The following is a 23149-nucleotide window of genomic DNA, read 5'->3' on the forward strand; positions in this document are numbered from 1 at the left end:
GAGTAAGGAGTTGAAACATGTCTTGTGACCACAAATATTGTGTTTCACAAGAGGCAGATACATAAAATTCTGGTAAAGCTCTTCAGCATCAATTTTGAGACGTTAATTATCTCGGAATATCATTACTGCGCTATCTCGTGTTTGGTTCTTTACCATTAGCATAATGCCATATGTGCCCGTAGATGAAAACGTGCAAAACTGTTTTCATTTGACGTGAGAGATGTAAACAAAGCACCGGCAGCAAAATCACAAAGCACACATTTCCCGATTACCGTAATTCAGGAATGCACCACTGTGGAGCCGTGACTAAAAAACGACAGCAAATCAGTAAGGTTGAAGCGAGTCCATCAACAAAAGAGTCAATGTATGCCAAACGCAAGTACGGCAGTAAGACAGGCACAGATGACGTCACAGCCGGCAGCTAGAGTGGGTAACGGTGTACCGGCAAGCCACCGGCAGTCACTCGTCTCGGAAACGACCCGAAGTGTTCGATCGAAAGCTCACGGTATTTTAACTGCCAGATGTAGCCGAAAGCCTAAAAATGTTTCATTTTAATCAGTGACAAGTGTGGGAAAAGAGGAGAAGGTAATGTCACATAACGCCACCCCACCGACGGTCACTCGACTCACCGAGCATCCAGAGGTTGCAGCGCTTGCCCCTGCGGTTCCTGACCGCCAGCGGCACTTTGAGGAAGTACTTGCTGAAGTACAGCTTGCACTGCACCGAGCTCTGCCAACTCTTCTCGCTGCGCTTGAAGTAGGGGAAGCGGCTCGCGATGTAGGTGTTGATCTCTTTCAATGTCGCTCTCCTGCTGGACAGACAAAAGCGAACAGCTCGGTACAGATTACCCTGAGGAGGCTGTGGGTCGGAACTGGAAGCATAGGGCGTATTTGGCATCTTTACTGTGTGTGTTTTACAAGTCCGCATATCCACCTCGAGCCTATATAAATGGAAAAATAAATTGTTGTTTTATAGGTTTCCCTGCTTCGAAGCTGACGAAAACTACTGTTGTCAACGCTGTACAGTTTTATTTTGTTTGTTTATAAGACTAGGAATCACAAAATGATATTCTGCTACTTTGGGTGGGTGGGGTGGTGCTTAACTGAGGAGGACTTGTAAAGCAGACTAAAGGTACAAAGAGGGTGTTCCTGGACAAAAAAATCTGAGAGTATCAAACATACACTGCCATTTGGGACATAAATTTTTGAGAATGTGCTTGTAGAGTACAGCATGCATGGAAGTGAATCGTGAACTGTGGGAAAACCACAGTAGCAGAAGAGGATGGATGCATTTAAGATATGCAGCCATAGAAGGATGAAAATTAGGTGAATTGATAGCATGAGGAATGAGAAGCTTCTCTGCAGAACCACCTAACAGAGAAATATGGAAAACATTGAAAAGAAGAGGAACAGGAATATAAGACATGGCATCAGGTAGTAACTTCCACGGTACTGGAGGCATTTTTAGAGGATAGGAACTGCAGTCGAAGACGGAGATTGGAATACTTTCAGCAAATAACTGAAGATGTCACGTGAAAGTGCTCTTCTGAGATGAAGAGATTGGTACAGGTGTGGAAGTTCTGGGGCCACATTAAATCAGTCAGAAGACTGAAGACAAAAAGAAGGCCCGGTTGCTGTTTACGATTTTAGATAGTGCAGTTATGCTGGCATGACAAGAACATGTGACAAGTCAAAGAAATGGTTAAATACCTTGAACTGACCTTATGTTTATTGACCAAACAAACAACTACACAGTGCGACAGCATATTTGGTAGCTATGGGACGGCCATCGACTTGTGTCAACAACTTCAATGTAAGACGAGGACCCACAGTCCAATATACTTTTAATTCTGTTTTACTCTACGGACTTCCCAACTATTTGTGATGGTATTTTGTCTTTTTAGTCCATTTAATTTCATGACATAGATTTTACAACCTGATGATGGGGGCACTGTCTCTTGAAACGCGTTGTTAAAATACATGTATAAGAATCGCGGTTGAATGCTAACGGTGATAACCAAACAACAACTTACACCTACCATACATGTGAGACACAACTAAAGAGACATGTGTGACGGATGGTGTAGTGTATTCTCACGAAGGAATTCATGAGGCTACAGCAGCGCTACCAACCTGCGTGACGATTTCAGTATGGCCATAGCAATTAGCTCCTCGTAACGGAACGGTGGCTTTCTGTCGACAGTACCGGCCGAGCCAGCATCGCCAGAGGGCTGCTCGCCCTCCACTCCGTCGGCGTCACCGTTGTCACCGGTGTCGTCAATGCGGCTGTTGCCGGTGTCAGCAGCTGTGGACGTCAAAACGGCAGCACCGCCTGTCGACGTCACCGTGTCCGACACCGGGATGTCGTCCTCAGGGTGGCCGCCGCCGAGTAGGAACGAGTCAGCGGCAGGCCGGACAGTGCCGTAAACGTCGGAGATCACAACGGTGGCAGAGGTTGTGGTGGCAGTGCTGTTTCAGTGTGACAAAGACAGTATTCAGTTGATAAAACTTGATAAGCTCCATACTTTTTAAAGAAACACATTCAAATGGAAGTACGGAGGATACTCAAACTGAAGTCAAAACAAACATCTTAATACAAGATGACACACTGAGTAGGTAACTACAGTCAAGGGAGAGGAACATATTGAGTTTTCCCATGATATTTTTTCCCACCCACCGAAAATGATGGTATGTTATAGGATCGGTCACGGACCATCTGCAATGTACGAGTACAAAATCAGAAGAGAGACGAATAACATTTGCACGTGTGACAGTGTGAGTACTCTCGAGCACACGTAATTGGACGGTGAGCTCCACAGATACGCAGCAGCTAATGGTCGCCAGGCATTGCGGATGCCAGATCCTGAAGCAGCACCGAGTAACAAGTTGACTCGGTGCATTTTGGACAGTACTGCAGACGTAGCACACAGACAGAGACTTCACAAGGAATTCGACCACACACTGGCACGCAACACACGAGACAGACGACGTGCCAAGTGACTACGAACATGTGGACGTGAAGAAGTTAAAGTGAATGGTGGAATCAATTTCAACAGAGGAAACACTGTCGGTGCCCAAGGAATCCAGCACGTAATGACTGCTCAGCATGGTAGTTTGAAGATAGATCCAATAGTGGAGGCAATCTTCTACAGTTGTACAACAATAAATCGACATAAATAGAAGTGTACCAATATTACTCATATAATCTGTTGTACAAACACTAGTGTTAAACAATGACCAAAAAAAGTTAAACTTAAAGAATACACAGTCAGATGGCAATGTAACTTTGCAAATGAACAGATCATCAGTGGTTATGTAAAGACTGCCGGTTCTTTTTATTTTGCCACTGTACACCAATTATACACAGTAGGCACGATTAATTCCGGATCTGGCACGGTTACTCGAGAGGGTTGCCAGCAGGCCCGCATCACGAGAGTTGCCGGCCCTTCTCTCACGGCTGTTCCTTCTTCGGAGACCGTTTACGTGCCTCGCCAGTATATCCCGAGTTTGGATTCGGTGCGGATCAAAAATATTATGTTTCTAGGCTTAGCATTATAGGGCACCACTAGGAACTGCCACCGTCTCCCAGAGGTATCACGAGCAGCAGCGACGACAGTGGCGCTTCTATCTCGGAGTACCTCGTGTCGACGGGTCGTGCGGTCGTCGACATACTGTGGATATTCCTGTGCCGCGGTGTACTCTAGCTGTGGCACAGACTCCTCCAGCCAGTTGCGAGTGCAGTCGCAGCTCTGCTCCAGACCACTCACAAGTCCCACCAGAGGGGCACAAACTGAGCCTGCACAATACCATTCTGCTACACAGGCCAGCAACTGCCGTACAATTTTCGGGGGTTCAGAGCTACCGTGTACGGTGCTACCGTGATGATGGAACAGACATTTATTTAGACTCTGCCTTTTATTTACCTCTGATTGAGGACTAATACTTTTGTTAGTACTGTGTTACAGGATACTTTACTTTCTGTGGTGACACCATAATAAACATCCATTGTAAGACTTTATCTGTCAACTCGCCATTCCTCATCTCGCCGTACACTGCCGTCCTACCGGGTCCGGCCCGAGATTTGGACAGGCTACGCCATTTGGACTTTTCTCTTGTTCGTGTTACAGATATGATTCTTCGCAGTGCCAACTTCGTGCTTCTTGGGGCTGTGACTGTAGGCTTTGTAACTGGTGACTGCAGATTCAGCTACGCGTGTACCACCAAAGACACTTTGAACTTTCCGTGTGCTCTATCACTTGGTCTGTGACAAATTTTTTTTTCGTGCACTTTTAGTAACTGATAACTTCAGCCGGCCGGAGTGGCCGAGCGGTTCTAGGCACTACAGTCTGGAACCGCGCGACCGCTACGGTTGCAGGTTCGAATCCTGCCTCGGGCACGGATTTGTGTGATGTCCTTAGGTTAGTTAGGTTTAAGTAGTTCTAAGTTCTAGGGGGCTTATGACCTAAGATGTTGAGTTCCATAGTGCTCAGAGCCATTTGAACCATTTTGTTAACTTCACTTGTGCACTAGAACTGTGAATTCTTTCATATAGTAGCAGCCGGACTGTGAACTCTTGTGTGAACTGTCGAACTTGGTCTCGTGTACACGCTGTTCTTTCTCTTCTGTTCACTGTGCACAAATCATCTTCGATAGCTACAGGCTCCGCAGGTAGAAGTCAAAAACATATTGACGAGCTCCCATCTGGGGTGACGGTTCAGAAACAGACCTCCACTCCGTCACCTCGGTCCACCTCCGCTGCAGCCACTCGTCTGCCCAGCTGCGGCCCCTTCCGCACCTTCCAACGTGTCAGGTTTTTGACGACACTCTGGAGTTACGGTCAGAATTTCTTGACCAGTTCTGACGACATTCGTGACCTTCGCTACCTAAGCGGATCGTTAGCGACGAGCTCTTCTCTTCGTGCACTCTGGCACTTCGGCCTCTCCCCTGCCTTCCTTTGTCACTTAATCCTGGAGTCATCCTTTCTTCTGTCTCCAATGTTCACTCGTGGGACCAGCTCACTGCAACCACTCTCTCTCGAGCATCGGCATCCACTTCCTCTTCTCGAGCATCACGTCTGTCTTTTCGGAACTCCCGAGCACCTCCTTTACCAGTCCCACTGCCTGTTGCCGCAGGCACCTCTGCACCGAACTTTGCTGTCACCCGAGTGTCTCGTCGAGCTCCTGCAGAGTCACCTCTGCATCTGCTGCCCTCCCAGCATTTCCGGCAACATTCCACGAGTCCCGTTTCGCTAACACGACCCTCTCTCCAGTCGACACCTACGTGCCTCCACACCCGTCGGCCCCAAAACTGACAGCCCTCCTGTAGATGCTTCCTTCCTTCTGGTTTCCATTTCTCCTTCTGTTCTGTCCTCTTTTCCAGCTCCTCACTTCTTTCTCCCCTCTAGTCCCTCTGCTCCCCTTTAGTCCCTCTGCTCCTCGAGGCAGCACTGTGCCCGACAGTGACCAGTGTGCACGCAATCGGTCTCCTCTACTCACTCCTCACTCCTGGCAACTCACATTTTCCACAAATTTTTGCGACATCTTCGTTCCTGCGTAGTCGTAGTGCTCTTACACGCACCCACCATTCCGGACCCCTTACCTCGCCACCTCCTCTCACTCCCTCTCTTTTTCCTCTGCTGCCTCCACAGCCACTTCCGCCTCACGGCTACCACCGGGACTACCTCCATTACCGCCACCCCTCCTGCCACCGTCGATCCGGACGACACCGTCCATACGGCTGCCAATACCGACTCTGTCGACACTCGAGCTGCACCTGCCGTCACCGGTCCGGTCGCAGCTGGCCCTGTTGCCACCGGAACCGTGCCCGCTGCAGCAGTTTCTGCCACTACTCTGACTGGCCCTGCTACCCACCTCCGAGTCCAGTCGGGCAGAGACGCACAGTCCGACTTGCCGGCAAACGACAGCGGGCATTCGGTCACGTATTCCCACACGCGTGTGCGACCAGAGATTTTGCCGTACCGCTCGTGTTCTCCAGTTTCCGCGCCGTCCCTCCTTTTCTGCTTTTCTTGTTTTACGGGCGGCTCTCCGGCACACGTCGTGCCTTCTGCAGATTACACGCACCGTGCCGCTCCGGCCAGTCACCGTCCTTAGCCCGCCCCTACTGGCCGCTGCCGCTTTTGACGCTATCCGCGCGGAAGTTTTGCAGCGAGTCCTCTCCCGCCACGACGTCGGCCCGTCGAAACCTCCACCGACCTCCTTCCCGGCAGGCTACTGCTTTTTAGCCGGGAAGGAGAGTAGTACACACACGACTGGGCCCCCACACACTCGATCGCGACTGTTTCGGCACGACGGCCGTATCCGGGGGTTTGTCGGCCCTTCGCCTCCACGCGACCTCCCTTCTGAGGTGATTTGTGCACCTCGCCCGTACACAGCACGTCACGGCTCGGTGCCGCTCACGACTGTTACGTTTACACCTCGGTGCTAGCAGGCACTACCGAGAACTCCCACCGTCACCCACCGGCAATACGCACTGCAGCAACAGCAGTGGCTCTGCTATCGGGATCTAGTTTGCTCCTGCGGATCACTGTCACCTAGAGCCCTCGGATATTCCTCTATCGCAGTGTGCTCGAGCTGCAGTGCAAACTGCGGCAGCGAGTCACAGTCACAGTCGCTTTTTTGCTCCGGGCCACTCGCGCTGACCACCTCCAGTGACCCGTCAGTGGGGCTCCTACCGAGGCTGCACCACACTGCTCCAGTGTGACGGTCAGCAGCTACTGTTCATTTTCCGGGAGACTCGGGACTACCGTGTACGGTGCTACGGCAATTACGGCACCGACTTTTATCTGGCCTCCGAGTCGCATGTACCCCCGATCGAGGACGACCGTTTCTGTTAATACCGTCTTGCGGGAGACTATACATTGTGTGGTGACCCGACATTAAAAGTAGTTTGTGAGACTATCTCTGCACTCACCGTCCGTTGTCTCACTGTCCGCTGCATCCTACCCGGTCGCACCTGAGATTTGGATACGCTATACTGTTTGGACTTCACTCTCATTTCTGTTAGAGAAACGCCGTGCTACACTGGATTAGAGCCCTGCTACCGCCTCGGTATTGCCTCTGGTCGGCATTTCCCTGTTGTTCTATTCTGTACAGTCCTGTGTTGCCTCCATAAATAAGTATCCATTCAGAATTCTTCTGTATTGTGTGCTACAATATGTATGTATTTGAATAATAGACTGTTCAAAATGTCAGCCATAGTAGATAAATTTTCTCAATGAATAATTCAACAGGGTTGCACACTATATTACTTCATCATCATCATCATCATCATCATCATCATCATCATCATCAGTGTTCTATTACTTAATATTGTAAATATGTTTTCTACTTTTAATATTTTATTCATTATCTGATTTCAATATTTTTGATTATTACTGCTTTTATTCTTTTGGGATTTCACAATCACTGTTAGTTTGCTTACTTGCTGTCGTCTCATGCACTTTGCTTGTATCGAGGAAGCGCTGTTTGTGCCAACGAACTTTGGTTCTCATTCTGGTTATCTAGGTGATTGATTCAAAATTAAAACAATATTTGGGGAATTTTAAACTGACATTTTACGTGATTAGTAAATACTTTCACTCACAGCTCAACCCTGTGCTACCACTACCACTCCCACTACTTGCACCACAATTACAATTTACTAATTCCAAGTACTTAATACCTTCAGTTATAACCAATAATTGCCCGTCATCTGGTAATACTTACTTTAGCTTTGATTACATTACACACAAAGAAACCGAATAGTTAGATAATTTACATTTTGTATGCAAAAAGTGTGTGCTCCTCAAAAGTTCACTTTGCAAAGAATTCACAAAGGAAGACACCGTGGTAATAGTGGGTGGGGCGGGCAACAGCATAGGTAGGAACCCTAATTATTCAACTGAGGGTGGTAGTAAAGATAGCTTCAGCAATGACACATACTGGCGTTGGGTTCGTGTCTGTTCTGAGGTGCCATGACCGGCCTCATTTAAACTCTCCTGTTAGGAGAGTTAACTTGGAGGTGGAACAGCTGCTTGGATCAGGTATGGGATCTCATATCTATGTGGTTCCTGTTACTCTACCAGCAGGTGTGACTATACTGGGCACAGCCTCCACCTCAACAGGAAAGGGACGGGAAAACTGTCTGGGCTAACAGCAAATAACTTAAGGCTGGGTGCTGTCACAAATGGTAAAGTACCAGTGGTTACGAGTTACAGATCAGTAGCTTTTTTTGGGCTAGGAAGGTGAGAAACAAAATATATTCAGAGAGAGGTTGAAAATGGCATTCACTTTGATAAAACAGGCAGCTAGAAAGCAAATTTTAATGTACACAATTCATGCATACAGCCTGTGATTGAAAAACTACAGATATTCAAAAATTGACAGGAAAGTTAGGTTCATCTAGTTGTAATTCAGCCAGTGCACAAAATCAGTTATCCTTATTGCATCAGAATATCCGAGGACTAAGGGGCAAGCTTAATGAGTTGCTTATTTGTGTTTAAGAATTAGAGTTGAGCAAACCAGTTGATATAATCTGCCCCTCTGAACATTATGTGACCACTGGTATAGGTATGTTAAATGTTACAAGATTCAAGTTAGCTTCTTACTTCTGCAGAGAAAATATGGAGAAAGGAAGAGTTGCCAAATTTGTCAGAAACTGTTTCGATTTCAAGAATACTGACATTAGTAAATTTTGCTCAGATCAGCATTTAGAAGCTTGTGCAACAGAAGTAGTATTTCATAATAAGTCCTTTATAATAGAAGGTATATACTGATCATTTTCAGGAAATTTTAACTTCTTTATAAAAAATCTGGAAGCACTATTAACCCATCTAATGGTAAAATACAATACAAGGAAATAGCGGTTGCCGGTGATTTTAATAGGGATTTACTGAAAAGCTCTGTCAGTGAACAATTAAAGCAGTCAGTAACACTGTCATTCAATTTAGTTCCTACTGTGAACTTTGCAACTATGATATGTAAATGCTTTGAGATTGCTATTGATAATATCTTCGTAGACAAATCTAGGGAAAATAGGACATATCACAAAACCAATAATAAGTGCACTACCTGATCATGACATGCAGCAACTTGTGTTAAATGTTGAAACTTGTTAGGGTAAAAAATCTATTAAATATGAGTACACAAGGGAAATAAATAAGTCAACAATTGAGAAATTTAGGAAATTGCTCAAAGATATGAACTGGATAAATGTTTACAATACTTCTGACTCAAATGGTAACACAAATCAGCCAGAAGTCAAAAAATAAACCGTGGATTACACAAGGAATAAAGATATCGTGTGGGACAAAAAGGAGACTGTGTCTACTATCTAGGGACAGCTCTGATGTTAGAATTGTAATGTATTACAAAGAATACAGCAAAATATTGAAGCAAGTAATCCAGAAATCGAAGCAGCTTTATTATGAGAAAAAGATAATTACATCAGGCAGCAAAATAAAAACTGTATGGGATATAGTGAAGTCAAAAGGCCTGTGGGGCCAAAAAGGAAGAGAGTTTTGCAAACCTGTTAAACAAGTACTTCAAAAGTGACAAGAAATAGCACAGAAAGTAAGAAATACATATTGTAGGAAAATGTTTACTGTGTAATAAGAGATGGAACCATTACACATTATTTTAAATCATTACCAAGAACTTATGTGATAGTTACACAATAATTAAATTTTTTTCCTCTCCTAATGTTCGTACTAACTAGTGATTTGGTGTGTTAGGCAATGTGATTCAGCACTGTTTTGCAGATGCAAGCAAAATCACATTGTCAAGGGGTATTAAGCAAGATGCACGTACCTGATCCAGTACAGTATCTATGACATGCTAACAGCAATGTTGCAGCATAAGGATGTAGTGTGTATGAATTGCAGCGAAGTTTACATCTTTCTTTTCTGCCCCTTAATACAAATCCTAACCAATCAGAGATTTTAGTGTACTGTGGTTAGAACTTGAAACTAAAATACACTACAATGACTCAATAACTACATCCAAAAAATATATGCAAACATTGCACTGAGTGACAATTACCACAACTATGACTATGAAGCAGAGAGTAGTATTGCCTGCCAAGGGTTATGAACTGAAATTAGTGGAGCCTTATGCTATTTGTTTGAATATATTTCCCATACTTTATTTAATTCCACTTTTATATTTTTATTTTGTACGTAAAGACGAACATGTATTTTTGATGGGAGTATGAACAGTGAAGGGAGTTGAAGTTGGTAATGAAATTCGGAAGAGAAGAAAAATAACTTAAGAAATAAAAACTTGGGTTACCCTGACTATCAACTCTCTTAATCAATCATGCATACGCCAAGAAGTGTACAGTACCACTTGAGCAAACAAATATATTGCACAATGTTTATGGTACCGATGAATAATGAGCACCTAACATGCAACCAACTAACGCGAATTCTTTACAGACGAATGGAAAAACTGGTAGAAGCCGACCTCGGGGAAGATCAGTTTGGAAATGTTGGAACACGTGAGGCAATACTGACCTTATGAATTATCTTAGAAGATAGATTAAGGAAAGGCAAACCTACGTTTCTGGCATTTGTAGACTTAGAGAAAGCTTTTGACAATGTTGACTGAAATACTCTCTTTCAAATTCTAAAGGTGGCAGGGGTAAAATACAGGGACCGAAAGGCTATTTACAATTTGTACAGAAACCAGATGGCAGTTATAAGAGTCGGGGGACACGAAAGGGAAGCAGTGGTTGGGAAGGGTGTAAGACAGGGTTGTAGCCTCTCCCCAATGTTATTCAATCTGTATATTGAGCAAGCAGTAAAGGAAACAAAAGAAAAATTCGGAGTAGGTATTAAAATCCATGGAGGAGAAATATAAACTTTGAGGTTCACCGATGACATTGTAATTTTGTCAGAGACAGCAAAGGACTTGGAAGAGCAGTTGAACGGAATGGACAGTGTCTTGAAAGGAGGATATAAGGTAAACATCAACAAAAGCAAAACGAGGATAATGGAACGTAGTCGAATTAAGTCGGGTGATGCTGAGGGAATTAGATTAGGAAATGAGACACTTAAAAAGTAGTAAAGGAGCAAAATAACTGATGATGGTCAAAGTAGAGAGGATATAAAATGTAGACTGGCAATGGCAAGGAAAGCGTTTTTGAAGAAGAGGAATTTGTTAACATCGAGTATAGATTTAAGTGTCAGGAAGTCGTTTCTGAAAGTATTTGTACGGAGTGTAGCCATGTATGGAAGTGAAACATGGACGATAAATGATTTGGACAAGAAGAGAATAGAATCTTTTGAAATGTGGTGCTACTGAAGAATGCTGAAGATTAGATGGGTAGATCACAAAACTAATGAGGAGGTATTGAATAGAATTGGAGAGAAGAGGAGTTTGTGCCACAACTTGACCAGAAGAAGGGATCGGCTGGTAGGACATGTTCTGAGGAATCAAGGGATCACCAATTTAGTACTGGAGGGCAGCGTGGAGGGCAAAAATCATAGAGGGAGACCAAGAAATGAATACACTAAGCAGATTCAGAAGGATGTAGGTTGCAGTAGGTACTGGGAGATGAAGAAGCTTGCACAGGATAGAGTAGCTGCATCAAACCAGTCTCTGGACTGAAGACAACAACATGAACATGAACACAACATGCAACTAATATTTATTAGATGTTTTAATAAGGTTGGATACACACACTGAGTGGACATCTCATGTTATCCCTGCAAGTATCTGAGCGCAGAAGGTTGCAGCTTTCCTGCAAGAAGGAACAATGCAGGCCGTTGGTCTCGCCTGTACTCCCGCCTCAGCGACACGCAACACACCGCAGGACAGTACACATCATGACAACGGACTACGTCACAAAAGAAAAATCAGTACGGCTCCAAAGTCTGATACATAGTTGGTCTGAACTGAGTATCATTTCATAATATTCGCCATAATTATCAAATCTTAAGTGCAGACAGTTATAATATGGGATGTTCTAAGTTGAGTGGAAGAAAATATGTACATCTCACAAGAGTAACTTCTGTTGTTAGGTACCTTATTGGAAATAAATAAGCACAATTTCCAAGGCCAAACTGCACAGAAGACGAATCTGCGAGAGGAAGAAAGTAGATATTGAGAGGTGACATATACTCCAGATATGGCTCACAACTACTACACAAAACCATATGTGCATCAGCGTTTGCTAGTGTTGTAATTAATTACTCGCTCGTCAGTGATTAACTACATTTGTTACCCATTTGTTTGGTTACTGTACCATCTATATTGATAGGTTTTCCACAATTTATATTCTTTGTCGCCAACCGGCTACATTTGTAGCCTTTTTATTAACTACCTTACTTAACACTCATCCCTATATAGTTGTTATTCTTGATAACTTCCTTTATTTGTCATCGATTATCTGGTTTCCTAACCACTGATAATTTACACTTGTTCCCCTTGATTAACTACATTACCAATTGTGAGCTCATTTGTATTTTGTACATTAATCTTTACACTGAGCAGTGAGGTTTTAAACACATGGGTGGACAGTAATAACCACGTAAATATCAATATTCTCCTGTCCCGCTAGCTTGTCGTACGGCTCAACGCATCAGCAAACCAATTTGTGCAAATTTTATAAATATTTTTTTGCACTGATGCACAAACAGTGTGTCCACAAGAGCGACGAAAAATATATTCATATTAAACATTATTATACAATACCAAATATAAACTCAACTGATATTAAGGAAGTGGTATTAATCCTGTCTTTGACAGATGTTATTTCACTTTTGCACCTGAGCAGCAACTGATTGACAGACATTTGTTCCAGCTTGTATATACATGTGCTCTGACTGGATAATTTTGTAATGAGGACGATTTGTAATTTCAGCTATATCCTGGTGGTGAGCACCCATAAATTACCTGAACAGGATGATGAAATGTGGGACACACTGTAATAACACTTTCTGTAATCTTTAAACTGAACAATGACGTTTCAAATACAACAATAACCTTGGTGGTATGTAAGGTGACAGAATGGGATGACACAAATTGTATCTTACAATACCACAACTAAATCATTTTACAGCCATACAGCGAACAGGACTTATGTACGAACGCCAGTTAATTTCGTTATTTCATATATTTGTAAGTGTTTCAATTGTCACTCACCTCTTATTTCATATTTAAAAAGTTTCCGTATTTCACAGTCAATATTCTTAAGTAGTAACTTGAATATATAATATTCTTGTTATTGTCAACATGTATCCATTACTGATATAAGATCTTAAAACTCTTCTACAATAACAGTCACACTTAAAATAGATCTTGCAGGAATACTCCAAATTAACATTAACATTTCATTACATGCTGTAAATTACCAGAAATTTAAAATTAGTTAAAATTATTACTTCATGTACTTTCATGTGATCAATTGTACAATTTATAAGATTATTAACTGAACAAATTGTTTAGGTAATCCTGCAAAAACACTATTGTAAGAATGAAAGCTTATGTCAGTCTTTATTGAGATACTATAATGTGAAGCACTGAACACCACACTGACTCACTTTCGCTCAGTTGGCAGAACGTTCTTAACCAAATTTTGGGACACATTATCAGTATCAGCCCATTTTCTAAATATATTGGGAACTTTTAAACCAGAAATTTAGTGACAAAGTTATTTCAGTACTTAAAAATGCATCCAATGTCAAATGTGTGCTAATTTGAGCCAAAGGCAACACGATTGGAAACTGAAATTTCTCTCGAAAAAGATTACACCACAAAAATTAAGTAAGGTGCAAGGAAGTGCTTTACACTGGAAAAGTATTAGTATCGATAAAATTGAAGAATTATGAATGGGAGATTATTCTACCGACCAACACCAATTGCAGGCACTGGTGGTGAGTATTTGTCCACACTTCCAATTTTTAAGATCTGTGTGTCAGAAAGGGAACTATCACACTAAACTTACTAGATGTTTAAGCTGCAGTCGACAGCAGGTGGTGTTAAGTACCAGACATGTCACTGTAGTGTGTAAACGTCATCGTGTTACACAAAGGGGAAGTCGAGGTTCGAGATGTTCTCCAAAATGTTTAGAAGGTTAGAGAAGTGTGTCCAAAGCTTGTCCTGCACACCTTAACTTGAAAACTAGAACAACGTTTAAGGAACCTTGTCACGACTTTACTGAAAAGTGGAACACAGGCAATCCTTTTGTGCTAAAAATCGTCACATGCTACAAGACTTTGTGTTATCGACACAGACCTCCCACTAAATCGCAGACTGCAGAAATCCACACAAATAGTCAACACTTTTTTAACAGTTTTCAGGGTACTCAAGTGCAGAGCATTATTTAGAAAACCTTAAGTATTAAAAACACCATCTCAGCTCATCTCATATATTTTATTATACAGTCTTGAAACTTTATGGACTGACAGTGTCTTGGACAATAAAATATTTAATTGATGACTCATTTATTATTATATTTCTATTTCTTGTTAGGAGCAGAGTAACAAAGAATTTTAATCGTACTTAGATTAATACAAATCGGAGATGACAGTTGAGGTTTCCGACGATACGGTCACGTTACGAGGTACTGACCTGTGCTCGTAGCTGGCACAGTGGGGGCCGCCAGACGACGACACGCCACCACCTCCGATGCTGACATCTGCACCCTCACAGCCGCGGCTCCTGGAGGACGGCTGCTTCGCGTGCTGTCGTTGACAGAAGTTGCCACGCTCAAACATGTCCTCATACTGTGGGTCTGCAACCGGTGAACACAGTAATAGTTTGGTGGACAGATATCAAAGCAAACACCAGGAGATTCAACACCGCTGAAAGCAAAAATCTTTTCACTCGATAAAATTGTCTCGAGTTATCAACTGAGTCATAATGTCGTATTATTGCAACATTTAGACAACTTTCCTTCTCATCTTCAATGTTACATTCGTGCACAGCCGCTGGATCAAAGTGGTGTGCCAATCACATAACTCTGGAAGAGGTGGTCAGTACCGTATTTACTCGAATCTAAGCCGCACCTTTTTCCCAGTTTTTGTAATCCAAAAAACCGCCTGCAGCTTAGAATCGAGTGCAAAGTAACTGGAAGTTTTGAAAAATGTTGATAGGTGCCGTCACAACTAACTTCTGCCATTGAATATATGTACCGCTACACAGGCATGCTGTGCAGGCACAAAGATAAATACTGGCGCCAAAACCTCTGCGTCAGTAAATAAATTAAAAGAAAAGGTAGAAGAATGTAAACATTATGCCATGTTTTCTTTCACGTTTGCCGCCATCTGATTTAAATCCTGTCTGCCTAATAAACTACGAAACTAGATTGAGACAACAGGAAACGCGGAAGAATATACATATCGTGTCATGTTTATATTCGTATTATTCTTATGCCTAATAGTGATACAGTCAGAAATGAAGCACGGCAACTGACTACATTTTTAAATCTAAGACGGCTCTAATTTGTGTGCAGAATGTAATGTACTAAAGAGGCGTCTGCAAAGATTTTCAAACGGAGAAAAATTTTCACTAAACTCTCATTCAGAACATTTCTATCATACGCAGTCTATTATTTGGTTCTTGTTGATCATTATCAAAGAAAGCAGCAGTGTGAGAAAGAACAAATAGCAGTCTCTTGCCATTGTTTTGCTATCACACAATTCCTCCCTTTTTTTTTTTTAAGTATAAGCGGTGGTAGCGCGCAGAAAAGCAAGCCGACAGGTCGTAAACACTCATTATCAGAATGCGACAAACAACACATGACACAGTACACTAATGCAGTTTCACCTTAGAGTGATGTAAACACCTATAACAAAGAAAACGGCACTTATCAGATCAAAGCAAAATAAGCAATCAATTCAAACCAGACAAAGCACGTGAAAAGGAAGGGTACCCATACAAATAAGGACGGAGTGCCTGACACATAGCAATAGCTACCTGGTAAAGCTTAACTGTTAAGCTTACGACTCGAACTAAATACTGTAGCTGTATCTTCATCCAATCGACCTAAATTGTGTCTCACGTTACAATGGACCAACTTTGTTTCGATTTGGAGGTGCGGTCTAAAACTTTTCTCTCCCCTCGAATTTCGAGTCTCAAATTTCAAGTGCGGCTTAGATTCAGGAAATTTTTTTTCCTTGATTTCGAGTCTCATTTTTCAGGTGCGGCTTAGATTCGAGTGCAGCTTTGATTCGAGTAAATACGGTAAGCCCTCTGCAAGGCAGAGGAGGAGGGCGGGGGGGGTCATGGGTTGGGGCCTGGTGCTGCCTGTTACTCCACCTGCTTCCTTTGCCACCTCACATCACATTGTTATTTTCTTTTTGTTGTTGTTGTTGTTGTTGTTGTTGTCGTTGCTGTTGCAGACAACACATCCCCTGCAGACCTCAGTTGGAAAACACTGTTTCAGTTGACAAAGATGTTATATACTTGTAAGCCCACTGAATCTTTTTCTGTTCAAAAACAAACTCTTGGAATTCAATGATACTGTGTTCTTGAGCAGACAAAGCTGCTGTGTCATGCAAAGTGTTATAAGATTCAGTCATCAAAGAAGCAAACCAGATCAATTGTTTTCAGCTCAACTCTGTGTAGGATGTGGCTTTAGCTAAAATGTGTCAGAAACACTCTGATGTGACAGATCTGGAGACAGTGGGTGGACAAGATAGGCAGCACCAGTCCCACTGCTGGCTGTGACATCTGCTCCAGAGGCACACGAACAGTCCACCCACTGCATTCTGTCGTCTGGCAACAATAAAGAAACAAACTGGACACTTCACCCGAATCCAATGAGTAGAAAATTGATTGAAAGGATTCCGCCGATAACCAGAACAGATTCTATCACCGAAATTTGCTGAGATGACCTGTATTCCCATCTCGATATCCAGTGCGGATTACTTTGCAAAGTGAATGCAATGTTTCTGATGCAGTTCACAAAGTAGCTTAGGGAAAGGACAATTTAACTGTCTCAGTTTGTAAGCAAGTTTGAAATGCACGGAGGTAGCACATGTAACACTGCCTTGCAATTTCAGCTTTCCTTAGTATTATTTCAACATCTGTTGAGCCATTTCATGGGCCGCACATTAAAACTAAGGAATACACTTAAAGGCAGAACACTAATTACCAACTCAACCTGACACTAACACATTAACATTAACGACTGCTTCTCGTTTCAAAAGCTACTATATGATGGATAGCATCTGCAGTGACATACACTTCTGTTCAGAAAAAAAACATAACATCTTTAAAGACTAGAAATAGGATGTTTATATTCACAGGACACGTCCCCGATAACTCGTTCCACGCGTGACTGCACCGACGCGTATTAGGCACGAATGGCATCCAGAGATATAGCCATCCGTGATGCATTCACCCGGTTCCGAAGTTCATCTGTGGTGGTCGGCATTGGGGCTGCAACAATTGTTCCGCCACATCCCACACATTCCTGATTGGTGTCAAGTCTGGCGATCTGGTGGGCCAGAGCAAAAGGCTGACAACCTGTGACACGGAGAAGCAACATGTGATCGTGTGTCGTCTTGCTGAAAAATGGTGTCTGGGTTATTGTCCAGGAAGGGTATAGGCTACAGATCGCAGGATGTCATTCACGTAGGTCACAGTGCCCTGGAGACGCACCAACTGTGATTTGCGGTGATACCCAAATAGCACCCCACCCGTAAGGCCTAGAGTTGTCTCGTATGAAAGCAGCCACTGTGATGCTGCTCCCACTTTCTGCGGTGAGCCAATACGCAGACATCATTTTCGAACAAACGGAACCCGGATTTATCCGAATACACTGGTCGACGCCATTCCGGTCTGCGCTGACGTCGTTTCACACTCCGTTGCCATCTAGCACGTTTCTGCACATCTGTCAAAGGTAGGCGGAGAAGTGGATGACGCACACCTAACCCGTGCCGTAATAAACAGCAACGGACTGTCACCCCTGATAGCATACAGTGTGTTACACTGTACCACTGGCACACCAGATGGGAGGAGCATGCAGATCAGTCCTGCAGTGCCATTTGGATGAGGTGTCAACCTTCTCAGGGGCTGGTCTGGGTGGAGAGGCAATCTAGTCGTGTTCTACGGCCTCTCGTGAACCACTCTGCAAACACCCGTCGCACTGCCGAAGCACTTCGTCTCACACTGTGCCCTCTTTCACACTCACGGTCCCCGCATACGCCTGCGATGCATTCTGCACGTCTGCTCACGTCACACTTGTCCGTCACCTTCAGTTTACAGCGACAATGAGAGCTGCAGGAACATTTTACCGGCAGATGGTGTTGTGCCACGATATCAATGTTGACCTCAAACTGGCAGGCTGACACGGTTCAAATGCTAATCATTTCTGCAGAACATACTAACGTACATGTCCTGTGAATATGAACATCCTATCTCTAGCCATTCAAGGTGCTCCGTTTTTTCTGAACACGAGTGTATTTGGAGCACTTCAAGAATTTTATTCAAATACAGGGTTATTACAAATGATTAAAGCGATTTCACAGCTCTACAATAACTTTATTATTTGAGATATTTTCACAATGCTTCGCACACACATACAAAAATCAAAAAGTTTTTTTAGGCATTCACAAATGTTCGATATGTGCCCATTTAGTGATTCGGCAGACATCAAGCCAATAATCAAGTTCCTTCCACACTCGGCGCAGCACGTCCCCATCAATGAGTTCGAAAGCATCGTTGATGCGAGCTCGCAGTTCTGGCACGTTTCTTGGTAGTGGAGGTTTAAACACTGAATCTTTCACATAACCCCACAGAAAGATATTGCACGGGGTTAAGTCGGGAGAGCTTGGAGGCCATCACATGAATTGCTGATCATGATCTCCACCACGACCGATCCATTGGTTTTCCAATCTCCTGTTTAAGAACATCATGATGGAAGTGCGGTGGAGCACCATCCTGTTGAAAAATGAAGTCGGCGCTGTTGGTCTTCAGTTGTGGCATGAGCCAATTTTCCAGCATGTCCAGATACACGTGTCCTGTAACGTTTTTTTTTGTGGAAGAAAAAGGGGCCGCAAACTGTAAACCGTGAGATTGCACAGAACACGTTAACTTTGGTGAATTGCGAATTTGCTGCACGAACGCGTGAGGATTCTCTACCGCCCAGATTTGCACATTGAGTCTGTTCACTTCACCATTAAGAAAAAATGTTGCTTCATCACTGAAAACAAGTTTCGTACTGAACGCATCCTCTTCCACGAGCTGTTGCAACCACGCCGAAAATTCAAAGCGTTTGACTTTGTCATCGGGTGTCAGGGCTTGTAGCAATTGTAAATGGTAAGGCTTCTGCTTTAGCCTTTTCCGTAAGATTTTCCAAACCATCGGCTGTGGTACATTTAGCTCCCTGCTCGCTTTATTCGTCGACTTCTGCGGGCTACGCGTGAAACTTGCCCGCACGCGTTCGACCGTTTCTTCGCTCACTGCAGGCCGACCCGTTGATTTCCCCTTACAGAGGCATCCAGAAGCTTTAAACTGTGCATACCATTGCCGAATGGAGTTAGCAGTTGGTGGATCTTTGTTGAACTTGGTCCTGAAGTGCCGTTGCACTGTTATGACTGACTGATGTGAGCGCATTTCAAGAACAACATACGCTTTCTTGGCTCCTGTCGCCATTTTTCTACGTATCTGTAGTGTGTCGTGACCATACGTCAATTAATGGAGCTACAGTGAATTTATGAAATCGCTTCAATCATTTGTAATAGCCCTGTACAGATAAGCAAGATAATGCTAATAAAATATGATTATTGATATCTGAAATGGATGTACACCAGTTAGATAGGCAACTTCACAAATCCGCTGTGTAGCTCGGTAGACAGATGATACCTTGATGCCAGGTAAAAATATTTTAATTTTATCTACATCTACATCAATATTCCCCAATCCATGTTACGGTGCTTGGGTACCCTGTACCACAACTTAGTCATTTGCTTTTCTGTTCCGCTCACAAATACAGCGAGAAAATAATGACTGTCTGTATGCCTCTATATAAGCCCTAATTTCTCATATCATGTGTTTGTGGTCCTTACATGAAATTTATGTTGGCAGCAGTACAATCATTCTGCAGTCAGCTTCAAATGCCAGTTCTCTTAATTTTCTCAATAGTGTTCTTTGAAAAGAATGTCACCTTCCCTCCACAGATTCTCATTTCAGTTCCCAAAGCATCTCTATAAGACTTGTGTATTGTTTGAAACTACCTGTAACAAATCTAGCAGCCCACCTCCGAACTCCTTCCTCGGAGTCCTTTAATCGGACCTGGTGCGGATGCCAAACACTCGGGCAGTACTCGAGAATAGTCGCACTAGCGTCCAATATGTGACAGCCTTTACGGATGAACCACATTTTCCCCTAATTCTCCCAATAAACTAAAGGTAATGACCATTTGCCTTACCGACCACAATCCTCACATGCTCATCCCATTTCGTATCGCTTTGCAACGTTATGCCCAGATATTTAAATGATGTGACTGTGTGAAGCACGACTATTAATGATGTATCTGAACATTACATTTTAATTTTTTCCCACTCACATCTGCATTACATTATATTTGTCTACATTTACATCTACACCACCTAAAAATATTGTCCAAGTCATCTCGTATCCTCCCACGGTCACTTACCTTTGACATCTTACCGCTGACCTCCGCATCATCGGCAAACAATTGCAGACTGTCAGGTCGTGTACGTGTACACAGAGTAATAGCAGTCCTATCATACTTCCTTGGAGTATTTCTGACAATACCCTTGTCTCTGAAGAACATCACCATGAAGGACAACATACTTGGTTCTATTACTTAAGAAGTCTTCGTGCCACTCCAATATCTGGGAACCTTCTCCATATGTTACCAGTCTGGAATGGGACACGGTATCAAATGCTTTTTGGAAATCTAGAAATATTGAATCTGCCCATTGCCCTTCATATACAGTTTGGAGCTGTTTCCCGATGCCATGGGTGCTTACTACTGTGAGCTCCATACAGGAGTCTGTGCAAAGGTCAAATGACGGTACATGTCTACAATTCTCCTACGTGAATGATTTCTTAAATGTGAAATTTAAAACTTCAGCTTTCGTTTTACTTTCTTCAACTGCCACACCAGATTGGTGAACAAGTGACAGAGTGGAAGCCTTACATTTGCTTAGCAATTTTAAATAGGACCAGAATTTTCTTGGGTTCTCAGCCAGATCTTTTGCTAATGTAAGCCACTGGTAGTGGTTATTTGCTTTGTGCGTAGAACTTTTCACAGATGCAGGGATCTCTATTGAGCTTTGCCTCTCATAATTTCTTCATTCTCTTTTGAACCGACAGTGCAATATGCTTTGTTTTATCATAAAAAATCACCATCATAACAGTGACACACCAGCCACATAATTAAGATACCTTAGGAATATGCAACAGAAATGATCATGTCTTTTGAATATTTTTAATTTTAATCAGCATAATTAACACTATTTAAATATTTTACCCCAAGAAAATTTATTTTACTTTTCCTTTTTAATAAAATGAAATACAAAGTTTATTTACTCTTTCTTCTAGTGATACAAGCACGTAATGAATTTGTCACCTTTTCAAGTCCCTCGTTGGACAACTGTGTGTTTCCGCAAATTTTTACCAGTTGTACTTCTTTTCCTTCAACACTTGTTCAGTGGATCTCTTGGATTGCAAAAAAACCTATATCATCTATATTCCTCTATAAGCAACGTTACATTCTCTTCAAACCACTCCATCCCTCATACAACTCATGTAAGTAGCGAATGTGAACGTGGCAGCAGAATAAATCCTTCTGTATAGCTAGTGGCAAAGTGGAGGTGATATGGACTTCCTGTGACAGTTCACTAAAAACTGACAAACAAAAGAAAAAAAAAAAAAACAAACACTAGCAAATGTGAACCAAAAGCAACCAAATATAGTTTGCTAACCCTCGCTTACTATTCCCATTTGTGGACGTTCCTCCGATTGTGCCGCCTATGTTGTTACTCTGGTTTTATCCGAGCGACATTTCAATTCCTCTGCTGTTAGCTTCTGGTGTCCCTGGTTGGCCACATACTATCAAGGACCCAGAGACAGTGTCACGTTCACTTGTAAAACATAGTTTCCTGAGCTTATTTTGAAGAAATGGGATTTTGGGAGAGATTTTTACGGCTCCTACTGGTGTGCAACCATCATTGGATAGATAGCAATAACAGGAAGAGGAAGAGTGGGAAACTTTTAACCAAATATTATTGATGCCACAAAAGTGGTAGTTGTTTGTATTCCTCATACACCGTGATTTAACCTTTACGTCCACGATGGTGGTGAAGCCACGAAGCCGGAAGCCTACAATTGTCTCTACTCAAACTACTTTCATTCTTGGAGACAACTACTTCTTGGACTTTTCTTCTATAAATGGTGCGTTTCTTGGATAGTATCCATACTTTATTGGCACCCATTTTATTAGTGCATAAGTTCGAAGTACTTTTATTTTCCATGTTGGTATTATGATTGCTTTGAGTTTATTTATAGATTGTAATTTTTTATTTGTAGTTCAGTGTTGCTATTTAATTTTACATATTGTCATTTTGAGATAGCGAGTGAAGTTGCGGACGCTACAAAATGGGGTGCTAAGTGAAGAAATTGGAACATTTCCAACACAGGCTTAAGTTTCAGTTCAATAAAGAGGTGACAGCATCGGAGGCATCCAGAAATATGTGTGTGTCGCATAAAGGGATAATACTGCTGGACAGAGCACAAGAAGAAAAGGATTTTCTCATTTTAGGGACGATTGTTTTGACATTAGTGACTCTCCACATTCAGGAAGACCCCTCGGGGTTGAGTAAAGACTGTTTAAACACGATCTGAGTCAGTGTAACCGAGAGCTGCCAAATGTTATGAACTGCGATCATTCCACCATTTCACAACATTTGCATGCAATGGGGAAGATTCAAAATTAGGGCGTAAGTTACCACATGCTATAGCCAAAATCACAAAAATTAGTGGGTGGTCATATGCGCATGTCTTATTTGCTTACGAGCAAACTGGCTTGTGACCAACACCGACCATTCCTATTTTGTACCATCACCGAGGACGAGAAACGGTGTCTTTATGCTACTGTAAGGAAAAGAAAGGAACGGTTGAACCAGAAGAAGGCACCAACGCCCTGCACAAAGACCTGTGTGCATTGACGAAAGA

General features: G+C 42.8%; 1 protein-coding gene across 1 annotated transcript in view; it reads right to left on the reverse strand.

Annotated features, from left to right (window-relative positions):
* The window catches only part of LOC126108831 (uncharacterized), a 218989-nt gene that overhangs the window by 6302 nt on the left and 189538 nt on the right, over positions 1-23149 (reverse strand). The window contains exons 22-24 of the mRNA XM_049914195.1: positions 14570-14732; positions 2133-2468; positions 630-808 (exon numbers count right to left, since the gene is read on the reverse strand). Of these exons, the coding sequence (XP_049770152.1) occupies positions 630-808; positions 2133-2468; positions 14570-14732 (678 nt within the window). The remainder of the gene's footprint in view (positions 1-629; positions 809-2132; positions 2469-14569; positions 14733-23149) is intronic.

The sequence above is a fragment of the Schistocerca cancellata genome, chromosome 11 (assembly GCF_023864275.1).
Source record: "Schistocerca cancellata isolate TAMUIC-IGC-003103 chromosome 11, iqSchCanc2.1, whole genome shotgun sequence".
NCBI lineage: Eukaryota > Metazoa > Arthropoda > Insecta > Orthoptera > Acrididae > Schistocerca > Schistocerca cancellata.